Genomic DNA, 15534 nt, shown 5'->3' on the forward strand with positions numbered 1-15534 from the left:
CGGTGTATAGTGTATGCACTGAGCCTCACATAGTGGAGGCTGCAGCCAGGATGTAGCGGTGTATAGTGTATGCACTGAGCCTCACATAGTGGAGGCTGCAGCCAGGATGTAGCTGTATATAGTGTATGTACTGATCCTCACCTAATGGAGGCTGCAGCCAGGATGTAGCGGTATATAGTGTATGTACTGATCCTCACATAGTGGAGGCTGCAGCCAGGATGTAGCGGTATATAGTGTATGTACTGATCCTCACATAGTGGAGGCTGCAGCCAGGATGTAGCAGTGTATAGTGTATGCACTGATCCTCCCATAGTGGAGGCTGCAGCCAGGATGTAGCGGTATATAGTGTATGTACTGATCCTCCCATAGTGGAGGCTGCAGCCAGGATGTAGCTGTGTATAGTGTATGCACTGATCCTCTCATAGTGGAGGCTGCAGCCAGGATGTAGCTGTGTATACTGTATGCACTGATCTTCCCATAGTGGAGGCTGCAGACAAGAATTAACTGCGAAAGTCACAGTAACAGGACCACAAATCTTAAATTTCTTTATTTTTTTTATATAAATATATATAAGAAACACAAAAAACTCCACATGTAGGCCGCACTACAAGAAGTTGGCTTTGCTTTTTGCACGTATGTTTAGACCGCTATATAATTAAAGATGCTGGGTGGGTATATTATATATTTGGTAACCACAGGTATGATATATACGACTTTACGAGAAGTCGTCCTCACAGCTTGGGTAGTGGGTAATAGGTCTCTCCAGTGTCAGTCATGATTCTTTATTCAGATCAGATTATAATTCCTTAAAATGCCTTGACCACTAGGGGTCTCCCTTTTATGCTGTCCACTACCTGTTATCATGGAAAATCTGTCTCTAGCAACAGCTAGATCAAGACAAATTACAAGAAGTGGAGGACATGTTTACCATTAGCTAGGTGCACCGATGCCGCTTTATACGTGGGGTATATATCAGAAAACTCTCTGCCATTGATGTGTTCATGTAGTTTTTGCCGTATACAGCCGTGTGAGGTTCCCTCATACATGTGACCCTACAAGTACATTGTACATGACATGCAAGGGACCAGGCACACGTACAAAGAGCTTCCACCATGTAACATCCCATAAAGAACTCAGCGTTAGGTCCAATAATCCGCAATCTCAAACAGGTAGTGGTAGACGTCGGTGCGCTGTGCGATCTCATAGGCCGTCTCTCCGAGCTTGTTGGTCAGCTGAGGCCTGACGTAGCGATTCATGAGGAGCAGCTCCAGGAGCTGCCGGCTGTCCCTATTGGCAGCGGCCAGGTGTAGCGGGGTCAGCGAGCCCTTAGTCTGCCCATTGATGTCTGCACCGTGCTGGAGCAGGAAGGAGGCAACGGCCGTGTTATTCCACTTGCAGGCGCTGTGTAGAGGGGTCCAACCGTCTAGCGTTACTGCATGAACATCTGCCCCCCTGGAGATCAGCTCCCGCACAACGGCCAGGTGACCGTTGTATGAGGCTCTGTGCAGTGGGGTGTAGTGGTCCTCATCGGTTACGTTCACAAGATCCGGGGTCACTGAAAGGATTCTCTGGATGGTTCCCAGCTGGAGGGGAAAACAACCCAGAGATGAAGAAACTAGGAAATATCCAAAGCACAGGCTACCCCTGAAACATGGCGCTTGGCCACAAGCTACCTCCAAAGCAGAAGACTCCACCGCAAGCTACCCCTGACACATCATCCTTCACCGCAAGCTACCCCCAACACATTGTGCTAGGCCACAAGCTACCTCCAACACAGAAGACTCCACCGCAAGCTACCCCCGACACATCATCCTTCACTGCAAGCTACCCCCGACACGTTGTGCTAGGCCACAAGCTACCCCCGACCCAAGCTACCCCCGACCCATCATCCTTCACTGCAAGCTACCCCCGACCCATCACACACCACCGCAAGCTACCCCCGACCCATCACACACCACCGCAAGCTACCCCCGACCCATCACACACCACCGCAAGCTACCCCCGACCCATCACACACCACCGCAAGCTACTCCTGACACAGAAGACTCCACCGCAAGCTACCCCGACACATTGTGCTTGGCCACAAGCTACCTCCGACACAGAAGACTCCACCGCAAGCTACCCCTGACACATCACACACCACCGCAAGCTACCCCCGACCCATCACACACCACCGCAAGCTACCCCCGACCCATCACACACCACCGCAAGCTACTCCTGACACAGAAGACTCCACCGCAAGCTACCCCGACACATTGTGCTTGGCCACAAGCTACCTCCTGACACAGAAAACTCCACCGCAAGCTACCCCCGACACATCATGCTTCACCGCAGGCTAGCCCCGAAATAGAAAACTTCACCGCAAGCTACCTCCAACACAGAAGACTCCACCGGAAGCTAACCCAGACACAGAAGACTCCACCGGAAGCTACCCCCGACACATTGTGCTTGGCCACAAGCTACCTCCGACACAGGAAACTCCACTGCAAGCTGCCCCCGACACATCACACACCACCGAAAGCTACCCCCGACACATCATGCTTCACCGCAAGCTACATGCGACACAGAAGACTCCACCGCAAGGTACCCTGACGCATTGTGCTTGGCCACAAGCTACCTCCGACACAGGAAACTCCACCGCAAGCTACCCCTGACACATCACACACCACCGCAAACTACCCCCGACACATCACACATCCTACTCCACAGCAGGATACCCCCGACACATCATGCTCGACCGCAAGCTAACCCGGCACTTTTTTTTTTCAAATAGCCCCAGAAATATAAAGGAAATCCCCCTTTAATTTTTATAACACTATTTGATCCCATTGTATAACTTACTCTGTTATTCTCCGCAGCAAAAAGTATTAACTCTTTGGGGTTGTCCTTCAGGGTCTCCTCCTGGGTCATGTACCAGTCCTCGCTCTTCTCCTCATCGTCATCCTCAGACTCTCCCGGCCACAGACTCTGGGTACCGGTAGGGATCAGGTGTCGGTGGGTTTCTAGCAGATCCAACTGGTTAAAGTCATCCGGAAAATGATCAAGTTTTTCTTGCAGTTCAATCTCGTCTTCCGTAGTGATGTCTGCGGCCGGGACGGGAGAGGCGTCCTTTTCCTGCGAGGTTGTCATCTGAAAGACACAACAAGACATCAGGGGGGTCTGGACTAAAGGCCCTATTCCACGGAACGATTATCGTTCAGATTATCGTTAAATCGTTCGAATCTAAGCAATAATCGTTCGGTTGAAATGCAGTTAACGATTAACGACCGAACGAGAAATCGTTGATCGCTTTATAAGACCTGGACCTATTTTTATCGTTGCTCGTTCGCAAAACGCTCGCATTGAATAAGATATCGTTCAGTCGTTCGCAATAGATAAATATAAATAGCGAAGAAAAACGATCGCAATTAGGGCCCTATTTCACAGGACGATTATCGTTTGCATAATCGTTAACGATTAACGATCTCAAATGACCGCTATTGCGAAAGACCTGAAAACGTTCACTCATTTCCATGGAACGATAATCGTTACTTATGATCGTAATTGCGATCGTTTTTATTCGCTATTGCGTTCGTGTCTATTGCGAACGACTGAACAATGTCTTATTCAATGCGAACGTTTTGCGAACGAGCAATGATAAAAATAGGTCCAGGTCTTATAAAGCGATCAACGATTTCTCGTTCGGTCATTAATCGTTAACTGCATTTCAACCGAACGATTATCGCTTAGATTCGAACGATTTAACGATAATCTGAACGATAATCGTCTGGTGGAATAGGGCCCTTACGATCATAAGTAACGATTATCGTTCCATGGAAATGAGTGAACGTTTTCAGGTCTTTCGCAATAGCAGTCGTTTGAGATCGTTAATCGTTAACGATTATGCAAACGATAATCGTCCTGTGGAATAGGGCCCTAAGTCTTACAACGGTCATGAGGACTGGCTGCAGTACCAAGTCTCTCTGCTGCCACCTCTGTCCATGTCAGGAACTGTCCAGAGCAGGAGAGGTTTTCTATGGGGATTTACTGCTGCTCTGGACAGTTCCTGACATGGACAGAGGTGGCAGCAGAGAGCACTGTGTCAGACTGGAAGGAATACACCACTTCCTGCAGGACATACAGCAGCTGATACGTCAGGAGACTACAGTCCGGTATAATAGTCCAATCAATTCCTTGTTAGGTTTATGGATCATTAAAGGGACAGAGCAGCATAATCATGCACTATAGATGTCATTGCTTCAAATCCCAATGTGCATGCACACCGACGACTCAATGCTGCAAACACCATGGCTTCTACTACCTGTTATTACAGAGCTGTAGACCCCCCGCCAGCTCCTCACCTTCCAGACGGTGCACTGCTCCTTTCCCAGACCATGATAGTAAAAAACTACATTTCCCGGCATGCACTTACATCGCGCGACAGCCTCTACGTCTTCCAATAGCAAGCTTACGTTAGAGATCACTAGAGGTCAAACTGCGGTGTAGTTTCCGCGTCTCCTATACGGAGGCCATTTTGTTGTAGCGCTATGTTACCGCACATGGAATTCTGGGATGTGTAGTTTTGCCGCCAGCTCCCGACATGCACATGTTTTCCCGGGATCTTGCAGTGAGGGAGTGAGGTGGGTATTACAGCAGAGTTGTGTTGAGTCCCTGTGTGTACTGTTACCTGTAGAAACATGCCGTCTAGTTGCACATGGCTATGCAGCGTGCTTAGTGTTGTGCTGTAGTGTAGTACAACGTGCAGGGGGTAATGGAGGCGACTGTGGCTGCTCAGCAGGCTGGGGGCAGGAGGCTACCCCACAGGGCAATTGTCTGGTGTACTGCTGCTATAGGTGCAATACAGCTGGCATTGTAGAAGTTACACTTGTTGTCTGACAGTTACACATCCCCCCATAACACAGTGTCATCTACACCCCCCCCCATAACACAGTGTCATCTACACATCCCCCTATAACACAGTGTCATCTACAGATCCCCCATAACAGTGTCATCTACACATCCCCCATAACACAGTGTCATCTACACATCCCCCTATAACAGTGTCATCTACACATCCCCCCCATAACACAGTGTCATCTACACATCCCCCCCATAACAGTGTCATCTACACATCCCCCAATAACAGTGTAATCTACACATCCCCCATAACACAGTGTCATCTACACATCCCCCAATAACAGTGTAATCTACACATCCCCCATAACACATCTACACATCCCCCCCATAACACAGTGTCATCTACACATCCCCCCATAACACAGTGCCATCTACACATCCCCCCATAACAGTGTCATCTACACATCCCCCATAACAGTGTCATCTACACATCCCCCATAACAGTGTCATCTACACATCCCCCATAACAGTGTCATCTACACATCCCCCATAACAGTGTCATCTACACATTCCCCCATAACAGTGTCATCTACACCCCCCCCATAACACAGTGTCATCTACACATCCCCCCATAACAGTGTCATCTACACATCCCCCATAACAGTGTCATCTACACATCCCCCATAACAGTGTCAGCTACACATCCCCCATAACACAGTGTCATCTACACATCCCCCCATAACACAGTGTCATCTACACATCCCCCCCATAACACAGTGTCATCTATAGATCCCCCCATAACACAGTGTCATCTACACATCCCCCCATAACAGTGTAATCTACACATCCCCCCCATAACACAGTGTCATCTACACATCCCCCATAACACAGTGTCATCTACACATCCCCCATAACAGTGTCATCTACACATCCCCCATAACAGTGTCATCTACACATCCCCCATAACAGTGTCATCTACACATCCCCCATAACAGTGTCATCTACACATCCCCCATAACAGTGTCATCTACACATCCCCCAATAACAGTGTAATCTACACCCCCCCATAACACAGTGTAATCTACACATCCCCCAATAACAGTGTAATCTACACCCCCCCATAACACAGTGTCATCTACACATCCCCCCATAACACAGTGTCATCTACACATCCCCCCCATAACACAGTGTCATCTATAGATCCCCCATAACACAGTGTCATCTACACATCCCCCCATAACAGTGTAATCTACACATCCCCCCATAACAGTGTAATCTACACATCCCCCATAACACAGTGTCATCTACACATCCCCCCATAACAGTGTCATCTACACATCCCCCATAACAGTGTCATCTACACATCCCCCATAACAGTGTCATCTACACATCCCCCATAACAGTGTCATCTACACATCCCCCATAACAGTGTCATCTACACATCCCCCATAACAGTGTCATCTACACATCCCCCATAACAGTGTCATCTACACATCCCCCCATAACACAGTGTCATCTACACATCCCCCCCATAACACAGTGTCATCTACACATCCCCCATAACACAGTGTCATCTACACCCCCCCCATAACACAGTGTCATCTACACATCCTCCATAACAGTGTCATCTACACATCCCCCATAACAGTGTCATCTACACATCCCCCAATAACAGTGTAATCTACACCCCCCCATAACACAGTGTAATCTACACATCCCCCAATAACAGTGTCATCTACACATCCCCCCCATAACAGTGTCATCTACACATCCCCCAATAACAGTGTAATCTACACATCCCCCATAACACAGTGTCATCTACACATCCCCCAATAACAGTGTAATCTACACATCCCCCATAACACATCTACACATCCCCCCCATAACACAGTGTCATCTACACATCCCCCATAACACAGTGTCATCTACACATCCCCCATAACACAGTGTCATCTACACATCCCCCCAAAACACAGTGTCATCTACACATCCCCCATAACAGTGTCATCTACACATCCCCCATAACAGTGTCATCTACACATCCCCCATAACACAGTGTCATCTACACATCCCCCCATAACACAGTGTCATCTACACATCCCCCATAACAGTGTCATCTACACATCCCCCCATAACACAGTGTCATCTACACATCCCCCCATAACACAGTGTCATCTACACATCCCCCCTATAATACAGTGTCATCAACACATCCCCCATAACAGTGTCATCAACACATCCCCCATAACAGTGTCATCAACACATCCCCCATAACAGTGTCATCAACACATCCCCCATAACAATGTCATCAACACATCCCCCCATAACAGTGTCATCAACACATCCCCCATAACAGTGTCATCAACACATCCCCCATAACAGTGTCATCAACACATCCCCCCCATAACAGTGTCATCAACACATCCCCCATAACAGTGTCATCAACACATCCCCCATAACAGTGTCATCAACACATCCCCCATAACAGTGTCATCAACACATCCCCCCCATAACAGTGTCATCTACACATCCCCCATAACACATCTACACATCCCCCATAACACATCTACACATCCCCCATAACAGTGTCATCTACACATCCCCCATAACACAGTGTCATCTACACATCCCCCATAACACAGTGTCATCTACACATCCCCCCCATAACACAGTGTCATCTACACATCCCCCCCATAACACAGTGTCATCTACACATCCCCCATAACAGTGTCATCAACACATCCCCCCCATAACAGTGTCATCTACACATCCCCCATAACACATCTACACATCCCCCATAACACATCTACACATCCCCCATAACAGTGTCATCTACACATCCCCCATAACACAGTGTCATCTACACATCCCCCATAACACAGTGTCATCTACACATCCCCCCCATAACACAGTGTCATCTACACATCCCCCATAACAGTGTCATCTAAACATCCCCCCTAACACAGTGTCATCTACACATCCCCCATAACAGTGTCATCAACACATCCCCCCATAACAGTGTCATTAACACATCCCCCATAACAGTGTCATCTACACATCTCCTATAACAGTGTCATCTACACATCCCCCCCATAACACAGTGTCATCTACACATCCCCCCATAACAGTGTCATCTACACATCCCCCCATAACACAGTGTCACCTACACATCCCCCATAACAGTGTCATCTACACATCTCCCATAACACAGTGTCATCTACACATCTCCCATAACACAGTGTCATCTACACATCCCCCCCATAACACAGTGTCATCTACACATCCCCCCATAATAGTGTTATCTACACATCCCCCATAACACAGTGTCACCTACACATCCCCCATAACAGTGTCATCTACACATGCCCCATAACAGTGTCATCTACACATCCCCCATAACACAGTGTCATCTACAGATCCCCCATAACAGTGTCATCTACACATGCCCCATAACAGTGTCATCTACACATCCCTCATAACACAGTGTCATCTACAGATCCCCCATAACACAGTGTCATCTACAACCCCCCCCATAACACAGTGTCATCTACACATCCCCCATAACAGTGTCATCTACACATCCCCCATAACAGTGTCATCTACACATCCCCCATAACAGTGTCATCTACAGACCCCCCATAACACCGTGTCATCTACACATCCCCCATAACAGTGTCATCTACACATCCCCCATAACAGTGTCATCTACAGACCCCCCATAACACCGTGTCATCTACAGACCCCCCAGTCACTGTGGGCCAGTCCGTCTGCCTCATTCATTCTGTTCATTATGTTATCAGGTCCTCAGTATCCGTAGAATAGACAACTATTTTTCTTCCAGTGTGTGCGTGGGTTGGGGGTGCAGTGGAAATCATTGTAGAGATGTACAGTAATTCTGTCGCCTTTATCGTGAAGTTTTGCTTATAAGGCACAAGATGCCATTTATGCTGAAAATTACACTGTCACAGCCGCATGTTCACAGTCTCTATTTTGGACATTTTGCAGATTACCTCTGAGATCTGTAATATTCACCCAAGCATAGACATGAGCTCGTCAGGTAACAATCTGTAAGTAATCCTGTTATATATTATATTACACTATCAAAAGAAATAACCCGAAAATAAATTGTTGTTAGAAGCAAATGAAACTTTCTTTTTCTCCTATGTACAAGAATATAACTACAGTATTATAATACTGCCCCCTATATACAGAAATATAACTACTATAATACTGCCCCCTATATACAGAAATATAACTACTATAATACTGCCCCCTATATATAGAAATATAACTACTATAAGGCTGGGTTCACACTACGTATATTTCAGTCAATATTGTGGTCCTCATATTGCAACCAAAACCAGGAGTGGATTGAAAACACAGAAAGGATCTGTTCACACAATGTTGAAATTGAGTGGATGGCCGCCACTTAATGGCAAATATTTGTTGTTATTTTAAAACAACGGCTGTTATATTGAAATAATGGCCGTTATTTACTGTTATATGGCGGCCATCCACTCAATTTCATCATTGTGTGAACAGATCCTTTCTGTGTTTTTAATCCACTCCTGGTTTTGGTTGCAATATGAGGACCACAATACTGACTGAAATATACGTAGTGTGAACCCAGCCCAATACTGCTTCTATATACAAGAATATAACTACTATAATACTGCTCCTATATACAAGAATATAACTACTATAATACTGCTCCTATATACAAGAATGTAACTACTAAAATACTGCTCCTGTATACAAGAATATAACTACTATAATACTGCTCCTATATACAAGAATATAACTACTATAATACTGCTCCTATATACAAGAATATAACTACTATAATACTGCCCCCTATATACAAGAATATAACTACTATAATACTGCTCCTATATACAAGAATATAACTACTATAATACTGCTCCTATATACAAGAATATAACTACTATAATACTGTTACTATATACAAGAATATAACTACTAAAATACTGCTCCTGTAACAAAAATATAACTACTATAATACTGCTCCTATATACAAGAATATAACTACTATAACACTGCTCCTATATACAAGAATATAACTACTATAATACTGCTCCTATATACAAGAATATAACTACTAAAATACTGCTCCTGTAACAAGAATATAACTACTATAATACTGCTCCTATATATAAGAATATAACTACTATAATACTGCTCCTATATACAAGAATATAACTACTATAATACTGCTCCTATATACAAGAATATAACTACTATAATACTGCTCCTATATACAAGAATATAACTACTATAATACTGCTCCTATATACAAGAATATAACTACTATAATACTGCTCCTATATACAAGAATATAACTACTATAATACTGCTCCTATATACAAGAATATAACTACTATAATACTGCTCCTATATACAAGAATATAACTACTATAATACTGCCTCCTATATACAAGAATATAACTACTATAATACTGCTCCTATATACAAGAATATAACTACTATAATACTGCTCCTATATACAGGAATATAACTACTATAATACTGCTTCCTATATACAGGAATATAACTACTATAATACTGCCTCCTATATACAAGAATATAACTACTATAATACTGCTCCTATATACAAGAATATAACTACTATAATACTGCCTCCTATATACAAGAATATAACTACTATAATACTACCCCCTATATAAAAGAATATAACTACTATAATACTGCTCCTATATACAGGAATATAACTACTATAATACTGCCTCCTATATACAAGAATATAACTACTATAATACTGCCTCCTATATACAAGAATATAACTACTATAATACTGCTCCTATATACAAGAATATAACTACTATAATACTGCTCCTATATACAGGAATATAACTACTATAATACTGCTTCCTATATACAGGAATATAACTACTATAATACTGCCTCCTATATACAAGAATATAACTACTATAATACTGCTCCTATATACAAGAATATAACTACTATAATACTGCCTCCTATATACAAGAATATAACTACTATAATACTACCCCCTATATAAAAGAATATAACTACTATAATACTGCTCCTATATACAAGAATATAACTACTATAATACTGCCCCCTATATACAGGAATATAACTACTATAATACTGCTCCTATATACAAGAATATAACTACTATAATTCAAGGTCAAGAAACAGAGTCTCGCACTCACCGGACTGAAGCTGCAAGTGGTTTATTTCCGATACATCAGAATAGGCTTGGCGGGGAGAGGGGAGATGGCAAAGCAGGTGTGTTCAGCAGGAGCAACAAATGTGTTGCTCCTGCTGAACACACCTGCTCCGTCATCTCCCCTCTCCCCGCCAAGCCTATTCTGATGTATCGGAAATAAACCACTTGCAGCTTCAGTCCGGTGAGTGCGAGACTCTGTTTCTTGACCTTGAATTATATATCCTGCTTTATTTTGCCTCTGCACCGCCGCTCCACGGTTCGGATACAGTTTGCTTGCCCTAGATCCTAGTTCCGGGTTTCCTACATTGGGTGTACCTCACAGTTAGTGCCGGCCGGAGCTGTCACCACGCCATCATAACTACTATAATACTGCTCCTATATACAGGAATATAACTACTATAATACTGCTCCTATATACAAGAATATATCTACTATAATACTGCTCCCTATATACAAGAATATAACATTGTGCCCCCTGTTGTACATATACAGTATGTATTGCAGAGCTGTTGTGCGGTCACTTATGTACAGTATTATGTTTGTATACTCCCGATGCTGGTATGTAATATAAGAATGACGCCGCTGGTGACCAATAAACCATTTCCCGTTCTCTTCTCCCTCTCACTCTCAGAGATGATGAAGACACATTCAAAATCCTGGTGGCCACAGACGTTCACCTGGGCTACATGGAGAAGGACGCTGTCAGAGGGAATGATAGTTTTGTGACCTTTGATGAGATCCTGAAGTTGGCAAAGGACAATGAGGTGAGTGCTGCGTAGTCGCTGCTAGTAGTCGGACAGTCTGTGCTGGCTTCACCTTCAGGGTGTCTGCTATTAGAAGAGACATAGAAGAGTGTCGGCAGCAGAATCCCCCCCGGTCCATCTAGTTGGACCTTGTAGTTATTTCCATTTCTTATTATCTTAGGATAGATAGATGTATATACCAGCCAGGTTTACATTCTGTTATTGTAGATGTACCAACCACATCTGCTGGGAGTTTTCTCCAAGCATCTACTACTCTTTTAGTAAAGTAGAAAAGTTTTTTTTTTTCGTGTTGCTTCTGATCTTTCCCACAGCTCTTGTGTTCAATTTTCTTCCCTCCTGAAGTTCATTTAGACCTTTAACATATATAAAGGTTTCCATCATGTCCTCCTTTCCCATTTTTCTCTCTTTCCCTTCTTCCCCTTTTCCTCCTTCCCTTTCCCTTCTTCCTCCTATAACATATGTAAAGCTTTCCATCATGCCCCTCTTTTCCCTTGTGTATGCTTTGTGCTGATCTGTTTTAGCTAATGTTGCAGGCATGGTGTTTAAGTCCTATAGATTCCTTTTTCCCCTCTAAAATGATTTCCTAATTTCCCATGAAGCCCCTGGCTTTGCAGAGAGACAGGGTGGAGTCTCGCCACTTTATCTAATCATATTGACCTAACTGGAATCCAGCCAGGTGAGACTCCTGAGTTGGTTCAGTTATCATAAAGGAAAGACTGAGATTTTTCCTCTTTTTCAAATCCATTCCTAGCTTTGGCTTCAATAATCTGTCAGATAATCTGTCTGTGTAATAGGGCCTTTAGTGCAGGCTGGTGAGTTGGCTATGTGTGTGCTCCCTATAGTCAGTCTCCGCTTTCATTGTGGATTCGTGTGTCGCCATTGAGATGAATTCCTTATAATATTTACATTTTGCATTGGGAATTGCCGTTTGCTTCTTACATTATACTCCTAGCTGCAGTCTGGGTCTAATGGAGCAGGAGTGCTGCAGTCTGAGGTCCTCTGAGTGTGAGGGTTACAGTTTAAAGTCCTAAACATTAGAGGTGCTGCAGTCCTGGATGTAGTCTGGTGTCTGAGGAACTAGAGGTGCTGCAGTCTGGTGTCTGAGGAACTAGAGGTGCTGCAGTCTGGGGTCTGAGGAACTAGAGGTGCTGCAGTCTGGGGTCTGAGGAACTAGAGGTGCTGCAGTCTGGGGTCTGAGGAACTAGAGGTGCTGCAGTCTGGTGTCTGAGGAACTAGAGGTGCTGCAGTCTGGTGTCTGAGGAACTAGAGGTGCTGCAGTCTGGTGTCTGAGGAACTAGAGGTGCTGCAGTCTGGTGTCTGAGGAACTAGAGGTGCTGCAGTCTGGGGTCTGAGGAACTAGAGGTGCTGCAGTCTGGGGTCTGAGGAACTAGAGGTGCTGCAGTCTGGGGTCTGAGGAACTAGAGGTGCTGCAGTCTGGGGTCTGAGGAACTAGAGGTGCTGCAGTCTGGGGTCTGAGGAACTAGAGGTGCTGCAGTCTGGGGTCTGAGGAACTAGAGGTGCTGCAGTCTGGGGTCTGAGGAACTAGAGGTGCTGCAGTCTGGGGTCTGAGGAACTAGAGGTGCTGCAGTCTGGGGTCTGAGGAACTAGAGGTGCTGCAGTCTTGGGTCTGAAGATCTTGAGGCACCCCAGTATGGTTTGTGGTGATAAGAGAGGGGGCCAGTCTGGGGCACAGATCCGTAGAAGTGGTGATGAACACCAAGTCATAGGATTTTGGTAAGTTGGATTAAGTAGCTGTATAAACTTACCACTGCACAGGCGATCCACCAGTGGATCCAAGATGTGTAGGATCTGTATCGGAGAGCCGTGCTGTAATATTATACACCAATAAGCAGTGAAATGGGGAGACACTTAGGGTATGTTCATACTGAGTAAATCAGGCGGAATCAGGGTGCCATAGCTTCTCTATGGGAGAGTGCGCGCTCCTCCGCTGCCGCCGATCTCCGCTTGCAGAGGTGACACGTCGCTTCTTTTAGCGGAGAGCTGCGGCGGTGGAGGAGAATGCGCTCTCCCATAGATTATATATAAATGTGACTCAATCTGCTGCCTCGGCGATGCCAGACCGGATGACTCACTCATCTGTTTGCTGTGCGGCGAGACGAAGATGAAGTGCTGAATCCAGAGATTGGTGCCGCTGAGATGTGTGGCGCTTTGGAGGAGGATATAGTCTCTAGCCATAATTGCTTCATTCTTCATTTTCAGATTGTTAAAGGGCCAGAAAACCTAAAAGTTAGGGTACAATTACACGGAACGATAATCGTCCAAATCAGCCCGATCTGGCCAATTTATCGCTCTGTGTAATAAACACAATGATCAGCCGATGACAACGATCATCGGCTGATCGGTGCTATAGGTTTGGACCTATAATTGTCAGGCGCCGACCATGCACCGCTAAGTTTAATAGTGGTGCACGCCTGACTATATGCAAAGTGCATACATTACCGATCCATGCTGCAGGGCTCCTTTTGTGCTCTGCTTTTCCCCGGGTCCCGCGCGCTCTAGCTCCAGAGAGGCCTGTCTCAGCTGACAGGCGCTCAACCAATCACAGTCCGGGACCGCCGCGGCCAATGATTGGCTGAGCGGCCTGTGAGCTGAGACAGGCCGCTCTGAAGCTGGAGCGTGCGGGACCCGGGGAGAAGCAAAGCGCAAGAGGAGCCCTGCAGCATGGATCGGTAATGTTTACAGTTTAAGCAAGGGCTGCAAGGACATCGGTAATGATGTTCATGCAGCCCTTGTTAAACGATTATCGGACTGTGTAATAGGCCCAGTAAACAAGCGCCAATCTAGCAGATCGGCGCTCGTTTACAGTTATTATTGGGCCCCTATTGGGCCATGTAATAGTACCCTTACACTGCTGCTCATACAGAAGCCGCTCCTATCTTTATAATCTTATAGCCCTATTACACAGAGCCATAATTGGCCCAATCGGCCTGATTCATCCGATTATCGCTCCATGTAGTAGAGACTTTGTTCACCCGCTGACAACGATCATTGACTGATCGTTGGTTTAGGTTTGGACCTATAATCGTCGGGCACCGACCGCGCATCGCTACTTGTAATAGTGATAAGTGGCCGACGGCTGGCAATTGCCCAAACACCTTATACCTTACCTTTCCCCGGTCTGCGGCGCACAGGAGAGAAGACCGGGAGTGGGGAGAAGTAAGGTGCCAGGTGTTTGGGCAAGGGTCCATGCAACAATGTCCATGCAGCCCTTATTGCCCGGTGTACTGGGCCGTGTAATAGGTCCAGTAACCGAGCGCCGATCTAGTAGATCGGCAATCGTTTAATAAAATGATCGGGTCTTAATCGTCCCATGTAATAGCATCCTAAGGGCCCTATTACACAGGCCGATTATCGTGCAAAAAATTGTTATATTGTTCATCCTATATAATTTCAGGCAACAATTGAAAAATCATTTGTGTGTCGTTGATTGTTGATTTAGGTCTAACGCTAAAATCGTCCCTATTTGTTTGCTGTAATTCCGCGTTTGTTCACTAATTGTTCAGTGTGATTGCACATCGTTCCTTCTATTGCAGGGATCAGATGGAGTAACAGACTGTAGTAACGATTGTTACTAACGACTATCGTTCTGTGTAATATGGTGAATGACTTCAGGTTAACGATTAACGATTGTTTATCGTCAGTCGTTAATCATTAGAAATTGCTTTGTCTAATAGGACC

At 45.2% G+C, this 15534-nt stretch overlaps 2 protein-coding genes across 4 annotated transcripts in view; one reads left to right on the plus strand and one right to left on the minus strand.

Moving 5' to 3' along the window:
- Positions 1–519: 519 nt before the first annotated feature.
- Positions 520–4393, minus strand: ANKRD49 (ankyrin repeat domain 49). 2 transcript variants are annotated; one of them, XM_069971976.1, is made up of 3 exons: positions 4341–4393; positions 2842–3129; positions 520–1583 (listed from the first exon to the last, which is right to left on the minus strand). In XM_069971976.1, the coding sequence occupies exons 2-3, from the start codon at positions 3127–3129 to the stop codon at positions 1140–1142; spliced, it is 732 nt and encodes a 243-aa protein (XP_069828077.1). In that variant the 5' UTR covers positions 4341–4393; the 3' UTR covers positions 520–1139. The 2 variants fall into 2 exon arrangements, with proteins under 2 accessions (XP_069828077.1, XP_069828078.1); XM_069971977.1 differs by having other exon boundaries at positions 4301–4369.
- Positions 4394–4538: 145 nt separating this feature from the next.
- MRE11 (MRE11 homolog, double strand break repair nuclease) overlaps positions 4539–15534 on the plus strand; it is a 161133-nt gene continuing 150137 nt past the window's right edge. The window contains exons 1-3 of one of the 2 annotated variants that reach the window (XM_069971979.1): positions 4539–4619; positions 8842–8903; positions 11703–11835. In XM_069971979.1, the coding sequence (XP_069828080.1) occupies positions 8881–8903; positions 11703–11835 (156 nt within the window). In that variant the 5' untranslated portion in view covers positions 4539–4619; positions 8842–8880. Of the gene's footprint in view, positions 4620–4764; positions 4833–8841; positions 8904–11702; positions 11836–15534 lie in introns of those variants that run through there. The other variant, XM_069971980.1, reaches the window with a different exon arrangement.

The sequence above is a fragment of the Dendropsophus ebraccatus genome, chromosome 5 (assembly GCF_027789765.1).
Source record: "Dendropsophus ebraccatus isolate aDenEbr1 chromosome 5, aDenEbr1.pat, whole genome shotgun sequence".
NCBI classification, from domain to species: Eukaryota; Metazoa; Chordata; class Amphibia; order Anura; family Hylidae; genus Dendropsophus; species Dendropsophus ebraccatus.

Excerpts from the sequence above, each read along its gene's own strand:
- ANKRD49 (XM_069971976.1), bottom strand. The coding sequence starts at position 3,129 with ATGACAACCTCGCAGGAAAAGGACGCCTCTCCCGTCCCGGCCGCAGAC. Across the intron at positions 1,584-2,841 it reads TTGCTGCGGAGAATAACAGA|CTGGGAACCATCCAGAGAAT; the intron begins GTAAGTTATACA and ends TTTCCCCTCCAG.